Source organism: Mytilus trossulus, chromosome 11 (genome assembly GCF_036588685.1).
Source record: "Mytilus trossulus isolate FHL-02 chromosome 11, PNRI_Mtr1.1.1.hap1, whole genome shotgun sequence".
Lineage (NCBI taxonomy): Eukaryota > Metazoa > Mollusca > Bivalvia > Mytilida > Mytilidae > Mytilus > Mytilus trossulus.
In genome coordinates this window covers 34,032,318-34,043,670 of record NC_086383.1, presented here as the reverse complement: position 1 = coordinate 34,043,670, position 11,353 = coordinate 34,032,318, and the positions used below count along the sequence as shown (strand labels likewise).

The following is an 11,353-nucleotide window of genomic DNA, read 5'->3' as shown; positions in this document are numbered from 1 at the left end:
GTAGTTAATTGAACTGGTTGACCATTGTCATTCCCTCATTTATTGAACGGAAATCGTATAGTATTATATGCATGCTTTGTATGTGTTTGGTACTGTCTTAAATAGATATTACTGATTCGTATTATCATTTATATCTTATACACCTTATAACGAAATATTTAATGAAATGAGTATGCGATAGCTAAATTTAAACATAAATTTCAATTTTACAGTGTATCTCTTATTTTTTTTGAATTTCTATTGTTCTAGTGTACGTATCTATTACAGCTACAGTTACCCTTGCAGCAGCGATACCGAGTCTAATTCTTGCGATTTGTGCTGTTATTACCATTGTTATTACAATTAAAGTGTACCGTCGTAAACCTGAAAAAAGAAAGAAAGGTATAACAAATTTATGTGATAACAAATGATAATAAAATTTATAATTGGTCATAAATTGCTCATAAGATCAGCAATTATAATGAACAAATTTATACCGAATGTTTTAATCTATTTTGATTTTTTTATGAAATCTATTATATTCATGACATACATGTAACCAGGTTGTCACTGAAATCACTTTAATTTTTACAAGGAAGGACAAAGTTTTATCAACTGTAACATCCATAATCGATATTAAGCAGACATGTACCTTTATTATTAACCTATAACATATTAGTATTCGTAAGTTGTATTCATACAAGTTCACCAAATTCGTGAGATGACGATATTGGGTTTTAAAAGTGGTCGATGTTAGAAATTCTTCCACATAAATCTACACGAGTAACTTGTGTGTGAGAGGAAGAATGTAGAATGACATTTGAGTTTTAACATAGACAACGTGAAATACAGCAGTGGAATGTTTTGGGTTTCTTTGTATCCAATTTTGACAGAATATCTATTTATACAATTTGTCTCTTGCAGATTTGGCTAATGTAAACACTGAAAAGGGTTCGTATTATACAGTTTTGATATTTTATGGCAGTATCTAAAAAACATGATAGACAACTTTTTTTTAATTTTAATTACGTTTTGAATTCTATGTCCTCGGCTCCTGCAATGTATGCACAGTCAACCATGTTAATCCACCTTCATAATATAAACAAAAATGATAATGGTAGACAATTGGTGAACAAGACATGTGAATAGGTGTCACCAATTCAAATACCATCTGTCATTTCGCTATAGTCCATCAGCTGGTAAGATTAAAATTCAGTTATGGTAACACCCCAGGGTACCGCATATTTTTGTATAAATCTAATATAAATAGTTATGTCTAGAGTATAGCATAAGAGGTGTTAGACTTTTGTATACGTGTTCAAAAGGAGATAAAAGGGGTCTTATATAAGGGTATATCAACAATTTTGTTTAACACATAATACTAAAAAAAATAATAGAACTAACAGGGTTTCAAGATCTATATTAAAGTTCTTTTAACAACAGAATCACCACATGTGAAGTTCATGAAGAAGTTCAATCCATAGAATCATCTTTATTTTCGTCAGTGCCATCTTCCGAATTCTCATCACCATCATCTTCGTCGTCATCGTCAGCCTTATCAACGATTTGATTATGTTTATAGATATAAGCACTCGTACATTTGCAGCCATCTGTAGAGAATAAACCTTGTCGAACACATGAACATCGTTTGGTGGCACAACCAGGTTTACATGAACAGCTTATCACTATCAATAAAGCATCTTCACAGGCAGTTGGTCTAGCCAATAGTTACTGATCAAATCGTTCTTTACAATCCAACCATGGTTGTTTGGCGATGTAACAGTGTTGTGTTGAAGAGCAGATTTCTAATTTTTTGCCTGTAAGGTAGCTCGTTTAAAGTGCTTTGACATTGCATTTTTTGTTGTGGGCAGTAGATGACAATTAATGTTTTTTGCGTTGCAAAAAATTCTGAATTTAAATTCATTGATGTTATTATTCTGCTAGCAATTTAAAGCACTGAAAACCCTCTCGAGTGTTTTTGACAGTTCTACACCTACTTTTTTAAAAGATTCACCAAGACGGAATAGACCATCTGAAAACTCCACAGAACGTGTCAAAACGCCAAATGCTTTGCTTTTTCCTTTACCAGACAAAGCACTAACTGAATCACAACCAGTAAAGGCGTGAAATCCTGGCAGTACTCTATAAATATTCTCCCCCAATTTTGAGCACATTGATTGCACATTTGATAATCTGCATTTGGAAGACATACCTGTCAGACGAATAATATTTGAACTAATGCAATTGTGAAAATAGCTGGCCAATACTTCCACATCAGTGTCAAGAGATTTTATTGCAATGCAATCGTAACCTTTGTCAGCTGCGTGTTTTCCATGAAGAAACATTTTTGTGTCGGCTTCTTCCTGTTTGCTTAGAAGCTGAGTGCATTTTACACTAGTCACTATTTCATTTTCAACAGAAATTTTGTGGCACGTACTTCCATGTGATACAAATAAATCAATTCGTTCAAGTGTAAATCTATAGGATTGTTTACTCTATTCAGACACAAAAAAAATCAAAAGAGAAAATTTGTTTCTACCAACTGACAAAAAATTTGCTCCATTGCCGAGGACACGATTGTGATGGTCTCGAAAAAGTACTTGGTACCCTTGTGATGAATTGAATGATTTTCATGTGATCAAATATCCACATGCTTTCCTCAGGTATAGCTTGCATTTGTTCAACACCCTTTTCGTAAAGACCAGCTAGGACAAATGTGTTTGTCTTTACAGGTGTACCATCAACGTTTGCAAGAAACCATGGAAGAAGACCTAATTCATCTCGCATATCCAACTGTCTTGTCCGGGCGATTACAAGCAGGCAACCAAAAATATTTCCATCTGTTTTCAATGTGTTGTTGTTCTAATCAGCCATTTACTGCTTACATTTTATTTCCTTTGTATAAAATGTAAGCAATTATTGTCTTTTGATTGGTTTGAAGATATTGGTTGACTTTTGAATAAGCCGTTCAGTAATAAAGTATTCTGCTGCCAACCTTCCTTCGCCATACGCGTTTAAAAGGTCCAACATTAATTCCGAAGAAGCAACAGTACGCGAAGACAAGCCTGATAACTGCGCATGTGTCTCAAATGAATTTTTCTAGCTTTGCAGTGTTTGAACCAATTTCAAAACGTCAATATCATCTCGCTTCTTTCGAGTTTTCCTAAGTTCATTTTGTGCGGATGTTTCAGGGTTAACCATGCATGCCAAATATCGACATTTTGACGATATTGAAGCTCTGTCATATGCATTAAACAAACCAACAGATTTTGTATTTGAACTGAAACCAACAATGCCACCTCTTGTGTTTTGTATCTCTGAACACAAAAAAAACACCAAATGAAACAAATAAATGAGCATCAGGATGGTTATGCGGCATATTTTGAATATGAGTCAAATGGACTGACATGTATAGGGAACAGTTTTAACGGTCATATGCAAAAAAGTATGGAAACTTTTTCAGCACATGACAAATAAATACCCCAATTACCTTCCCTTGCTGCTTTTGTAAACAACAATATTAATTCCACCATTTCTATGTAAGGATTCAAGAATTTGGCAGATTTTGTATATAACGCAAATACTAGTACACCTTGTCAACAAATACAGAGATAGAGATCAATGAACTGAATGCAAACAAAGCAACAAAATTAGTTGACAGTATGTACAACAACTATAAAACAAGAGTAAATTCATTAAATAGTGAAGCAATATATACAAGTTAGAAGGAAAGAAAACTAATAAAAAAACACTATCAAATGGGGAACAATGTACGAATAACAAATAAATAGTAACCAGATGGTATGTCAAATCGTTATAATGATGTGCTCAAGAAATTTAAAAGTCACAACTGCCTATTTGAATTTTGTTCAAAGCGATGTTTATCGGTTGAATAACGTAACAATCTTAACTCAATCATTACATAGCTAAAACACAACATGTCACTCATCATAGATACTTGATTGTATTTTGTCTTTACACAAGACGCGCGTAAAGTCTACAAAAGACGATCGAATCCAAAAAGTGAAAGAGACTATAAAAGTAGGAAGTTGAAGAGCACACCTTTACTGAGTTCAATAGAGTGCACCTTTTTCAGAACGATAAAAAAGTAACCTTATTTCAAAAATATGTCGTTACACATTTACTTTAAGAAATAATTTGTCTCACAAAAAAACATAAATCGACAATTTAATGTGTGTTTTCAGTTGCAAATTGATCAGCTTAAAGGGATTATGTCTGCACTCAGGTATGAATATGTTGTAGACTTAATCGAAGTTGGTAATGTAATGATTTCTGGTATTTCACGAGTACATATTTTTTTATTGGAGAATTCATATTTAGGACAAGACATAAGTATTACAAAAATTTTGAACATTGCATACTGATCAATTCTAAAGTGTAATTCACAAATACGGATTTACGAATTTCGTTATAAAATAAGAAAATATGCCATGAATTTTAACCAAAAAATCGGATTGTTTGTAATGTTAAAAAAATATAAACAAAAATCTTCAGTGTTACATTAAATATGATAGTTTTATATCTGATTTGGTTGTTTTGACCTATGCTTTTATTTTTTTCAATCGCTTTATATCAAATATTTTAAATAAAAAACATTGAAGCTGAATCTATCAAAAAAATCACGGTACCCTGGGGTGTAACACTAACTCCTCGACTAAAGCGCTTTTTAAAAACTAGCTGATGGACTATTAGTGAGTTAAAACAATGACACATCGTATCGATCATCAAATTCGTGAGGTGACCATATGGTGTTATTAGAAGTGTGTCATTGTCAGAAATTCTTCCACATAAATCTGCATGAGTAATTTGTGTGTGAGTGTGAATATAGCGTACTCACTAAAAAAAATTTAACGCGATTAGGGTAGATTTCTAATACAAAATTGGAGATTGAATATTGAAAAGTCTGATTCATCTCCGCTTTCCTAATTTGTTGATTGACTTTGTTCTTATCCGCCAAATTCTATGAAAAATATACGATATGTAACTAGACCTTTTACTTTTGGTTTTGTCCTATGTATATAAAGTTTACTTGAATATGTAAGATGAACACACTCAAATCAATTTGGGTAAATGACTGGCAGGAAATCATCAAAATGGATGTTTCTGCTAAAAAATCAATCTACTTAACTCATCAAATATGTTGTCGATCAAAAGTGAACCACTTTGATTATTGTAAACGTTGTGTTACTTTAAAAAAAAAGTACTTGTTTTGAATAAGCACAAAATATGAATGTCTTTGTTCCCTCCTTTTGTAGAAACATTCCGATCTTTCAATTAAGCACGCGGAATGATAGTGATTAGTGTAGAAATATAAGAAAAGAATTATTTTACTGCAATCTTCGTATGGCTGTTATAGAAGATTTTTTAGTATACCGGTCAAGTCTTTGAGAATCAATATCTGATGAACACCGCTTGTTGAATATAGTCAACTGTAACAAGAACCTTGGAAATAAACTCATCAAAGATACCAGGACTAAACTACGTATATACGCCAGACGCACGTTTCGTCTACAAAAGACTCATCAGTAAATATCGTATTCAAAAAAGTTAAAAAGGCCAAATAAAGTACCAAAGTTGAAGAGCATTGAAAACCAAAAAAAAAATCACTATTAAAAAAATCTTGTAGAAAAGAATATTTCATGTGTCGACACATCTATTTGTCGTTCTGTGGAATGACATTCGTGAAGTATTGGTATCAAGTTTAACATGTTAAAAGATAGGAGGTTTTCATCGTCTTCCTTTATTATCAATACCATGAGAGAAACAGAAGAGTTTGTGGTTTTTGGAAATCTACTTTTCTGGCCGAAAACCCTTATTATAGAGTAAGCAATACATAAACTTCAAAAAAAATCCTTTTGAACAGACGGACATTTTGATAATTAGAATCATCAATATGAGTTTAAACGTTTGCAGCAACTCATGATCACATTATGAAGTTCGAATATATTAATATCAGAATGTTTTTATTTCGTAAATTCATAACATGTAATAGAATACACAATAACACAAACAAAATAAAGCAAGACCTAACATTTGATTTAAACAAGGCATTCTCAAAGTATATTGAAATAGATTGTCATTTTAGTGTCAATATAGACAACGCGAAATAATCAGTGGAATGTTGTTGGTTTTTGTATCCAATTTTGTCATAAAATCTATTGATACAATTTATCACTTACAGTTTTGGCTAACGTAAACAGTGAAAAGGGTTCGTATTATACAGTTTCGATATTTCATGACAATATCTAAGAATACATAATAGACATTTTTTTTCGATCTAATTACGTTTTAAAATTCTACGTTCAATGCTCCAGTGCTTACTTTAAACAAAAATCATTGATAGCAACGCAAACGACGTCGGTTTAGGGGCTCATTTAAGGAAGCTGGCTTGTCATGTTTTAGATTTTTTGTCAGATTTTCGCAATCCTCTGGTTTTATCCATTTAAATGCATTGAAAAAATCGGCCCGGTGACCCTCATTTTTCTTTTTGTAAATCTGTTACATGCATAATAAAGCCATCTGTAAAAGTCTTATAAAATTTTGATTATTTTTTTTCCAGTTTTTTAAAAACTTCAACTTGTCAATGATGAAGCTATGAAAAGTCAAGAGAGAATATTTTCCAGGCAAAATTTCAACGGCTAATATCTCGAAAACAAGCACAGTGACCTATATTTTTGTTTGCACTTGATCTCATCTATGATAAAATGAGAAAATATCTTGGCCTAAGTCAATGATATATCTATGTTTAGTAATTGTCGTCAATGTATGTTGCTGTTCGGTGTAAGCCAAGGCTCCGTGTTGAAGTCCGTACTTTGATTTATACTGGTTAACTTTTACAAATTATGACTTGGATGGAGATTTGTCTCATTTGCAATCATACAACATATTCTTATAACTTTATACTTAATCATTGAATAATACAAAACACAAATCACATCAACAAAAGTCATGTATTTTGAGGTTGTTATTGTATCGGTTGTTTTAGTTCATTGATATTAATCAATATATTTTATTATTCAAATGTAATATAAAATTCACATCTTTTAAATACATAACACTTGAATAAACAAAATCCAAAAAAGGAGGACATAGCTGTTTTCTATATCTATCATCGAATATCTTCTTTCATTCAAAGGTCATGGGAAAAGGTTGTAGTTCAAATTATGATATGAGGCCTTAGTGGACAAGTGGTCTAAGTAGTTAATACTGTTATCACTAGCTATTTATAGCCAATCAACACTGAGGTTGAAAGTTCGAACTCCGATCGTGCAGGTGCACTCGACTTCAATCTTAATTAACTAGGATTGTCAGTTTTCCTATCAAAGGTCGATGGTTTCTTCTGGTATCCTCTAAGGGTACTCCGGCTCTCTCCATTAATAAAAATAAGCCGCCATGAAATAGCCTCAATGCGATGCTAAAAAGTGGCGTTAAAACACCAAAAATCAAATCAAATCAAATTATAATGTCTTTTCCAAATCAGGACATGATTTTGACTGTACCTCTGGTATCTTTCGTCCCTCTGTTATTAATAACAACCATTACAGTACAAAACTAATATACCACTCGCGTATGCTTTCAATTTTGAAATGTTGTCACCTATCTTTTTTATTGTTTAAATAATTGTTTATAAATAGCAAAACATAATGTTGAAAGTTAATTTTCGTACATTGGTGTGATCTGATCATGAGGGCATACATTAATTCTAGAATGAAACAACAAATAATGTATCACCTTCTTTTCAGTCAAATTATAGATGTACACTGAAAATGATTTAAAATCAAATGATATTTCAGTCTATGTTTTTTTATATTGAATATTTTGTAAATCGCCTTGTATTGCTCATTTTACATGGTGGCGTTCATTTGTCTATTAATCGCCAAGCAATAGCAGAGAGGCTTCCTATACCAAAAGAACACCAAAACGGAAAGCGGTGCGTAGTGGTTAGAACATTGGTCTACCAACACAACTGTTTCGATCCCTACTTCAGGGTGAAAATTTAGGGACTTAATTTTTGGCTCTCACTCGACACCATTTGCGAGTATGGTCTTTGAAAATGATGATAGTTCGTCCGAAGATGACAATTAATGACTGACCCGTGCTAAGAGAAAGCCATATCTCTTGCACGTTAAACAACACCGCGGATAATTTCGAAAAAAAAGTCGGTCAATGCTGCTAAAAGACAGCACTCGCACTCGCAAAGTGGAGACATTAATATAAGTAGCGGTACTGTGTTTCCCAATCCACTATATTTAAAAAAAAATGATCTCAACGGTCTAGAAGTGATCTTCGATGTTCAAATGATTTGTTGGATTTTTAAACAAAGGAATTAGGAATTATTGTCTCACCGTACACAAATAATCAATTTAAAAAAAAACAAGCAACATTAATATCAAAGTTGAGTCTTTGTACTTTGTAGGCGTACATGGACCCATACATATATCATATGTTTTCTTTAATTAGGTGACAACTCAAGAACAAGCGGAATGAAAACCGTAGATCCCAAAGATATTGAGGTAAAGTTTTTCGCTTAGTTTATTAGTATCATTTTAAGATGCATAAATCAAGCATTGCAAATAAATATAACATGAATAAAAGTCGAGTTTATAATGATGTACATTATTAATAAAATCTAGACATGTAATATGTTCTGACATTTAATAAGGTGAACTTGTTGGATTATATCGAGGTTGATTCATTTCCTAGAAATAAGACATTTAACAGAATTTGGCAAAAAAAAACGTTTTCAAGGAAAATAATTGACCAAATTCAAATTATATAATAATTTATATTTTTTTTCTTTTGCCAAAACAGAATTTGGCAAAAGAAAATAAAAAAGTCTTCAAGGAAAATAATTGACCAAATTCAAACTATTTAATAATTTAATTTCAGGTTTGGAACAAAGGAAAACTATTAAAAGAGCATCTTCGAAAAATGATTCAATCTTATAAAGAAAGACATGATATTCCTGTACTTCAACTGGCCAAATTTGAAAATGATAAGTCATTAGAATTATATTCACTGGATGAACTTAAAGAAGCTTTCAAAACAATAACGGGCAAAAACTTAAATGATTATTTGTCCTTTGGAAATGAGGGTCATAGTTTAGAATATGCCCAGCAACTCATGCATTGGACTATCACATATGCCAATGATTATGACAAAAACAAAAGAAACGACACATGTGGACCATCAAATTAAAAGATTGATTTAGCGATTGATTTGTTTCGCCATTTTCATCAATATTTGCCTGAACAACATTTCTTGATATAAATGCACAAAAGGCAGGATATGGCTCTGATCACTGGTTCACTGAAGGGCACGCTTGGACAAAATTTTCAAAAAGATTTTTTTTAAACAAAATATGCTTTCAATTGAATTCAACCGATTAACCTAATTGGACCGTAACTTAAAAATCAATGCATATTTTGCAAATAGGTATATCAAAATCAATGGAAACTTTAATTGAAATTTAACTAATTTTGCATGACCTTCTGATCAGAAAATTTTGTTTGTTCAAATTAAGATAGTTTTTATTAAAACATTTAATAAAAAGTTTCTCTAAAATATGAAATCAAACCTTACATTACAATCCAGTTGAAACCATGTACCAACTGTTTATCAATTCAAATCTATGTATTGTATTTAGGTACGTATTTATTTATCTGTTTCTGAGTAAAATATTGTTTATTACACTAACTGTATATCATATCACAAATTTTAATGATGATAATGTTGATATGGGACCTCAAAGTTTAGAATATTATTCACAAAAACTTTTAATTGTTTGTTGTTTTCTTAAAGGATACCATTTATGTTGCCTTTCTTGCTGTTAGCATTGATATAATATAGCTTAAAACTTGCTTAAACACGGTTTTTACGATGTTGTTTGAGACACATATAGGTGTATTTTTTTTAGCTGAATATTCTCCTTAGCCACCAAACAGTTATCAATAAACAATGAGGTCGCTGTCAGTCTTTCCTACATTTTATCTACTGCGCTAAGTGCACGTAGGTTCAAACAATTTGCTAGTTTTCGATTAAGACATGTTCAGCCAACACGCACTTGTTCATACTGTTAACTAGTCGATGTTTACCTGTACCTTTGTGGATCACCTGAGATCACTCCTTCGTTTTTGGTTGGGTTCGTGTTGGGTTTTTTTTAGCTTTCTATGTTGTTTCATGTGAACTATTGTTTGTCTGTTTGCCTTTTTTTTATTTTTTGCCATGGCGTTGTCAGTTTATTTTCCATTTATGAGTTTGACTGTCCCATTGGTATATTTCGTCCCTCTTTTGCATCATATTGAATAATTTGAACAACTATGACAGACCTAAATAAAGCCTTCAAGGCAAGATTTCACTTTTTATAAATTTCAGTCAGCCTAGTGATGGAGTGTACTGGAAACAGGGAAGGCGGTGTTTTCACGATAGATCAGAAGAAAAGATTCAAATGCCTTTGAAGGAATAACTGATCTTGCTTATTCAAATTTTCATATCTTATATTGTTTGGCTAAATTTGGGTTCAATGTATGATATATAGAGATATTGTAACGACAGAAAACAATAGATAGACATTTTTGTTAAATGATATCTACTAAGACACCTGTATTTGATAACAATTGAATAAATTCAACAGCATAATGAAATTGTAAAACAATGTATTGTGAAACAGTGTGTGTAAATTAAATATCCTCTGCCTTTCCAATTCAAAAATGTAGGTTCCTAGATTAACTGCCAGCTAGAAATCATACATTAAATATTTATTCCGACCAATCATATTAAATAGAAATTGATATGATTTCAACAATGAAACATAACTATATATTTTTTCTGTATATATAAATCTTCTATGTACATATTATATCTTCTGTATGTAACCACTTATATTCTTGCTCTGATTTAAAGTTACGTTTTTGTATTGATGTTTTAACGAGCCTTAATAAGTTATATGATACTAATGAAAATAAATACTCGCATTTCTGCCTTTGCACATTAATTAAAAAAATATAAATATCATCATTAAGTACTTGTGTAACACAGTTTCACAAGATCGTTGTAAAAGTAAATAAAAACTGTTATTATTACTTAAAAACACATAGCTGAAAGGTTGCTAGAGCAGACTTTTTACCCGATAAAATATTGTAACCGAGGCGAAGTAAGCATATGCATAGCCATGGAATCTCTAGAAATATTGACATAGGTATTAACAAGTTGGCTTAATCATATTAATACGTCGCTATGACTTGTTTTGTGTGACATTTCTAAAGTAACCATGCAGTATATATAGAAATGGTTTTTCTTTTTTATTTTCTACGTTATCCTCTTTGACTTTAAATTTTACATTTCAAAGGTTCCA

General features: G+C 31.6%; 1 protein-coding gene across 1 annotated transcript in view; it reads left to right on the top strand.

Moving 5' to 3' along the window:
• The window catches only part of LOC134689981 (hemicentin-1-like), a 37,911-nt gene extending 28,713 nt beyond the window's left edge, over window positions 1–9,198 (top strand). Inside the window, exons 8-9 of the mRNA XM_063549952.1 lie at window positions 8,461–8,513; window positions 8,890–9,198. Coding sequence (XP_063406022.1) covers window positions 8,461–8,513; window positions 8,890–9,198 — 362 coding nt within the window. The remainder of the gene's footprint in view (window positions 1–8,460; window positions 8,514–8,889) is intronic.
• The last annotated feature ends 2,155 nt before the right edge of the window (window positions 9,199–11,353 follow it).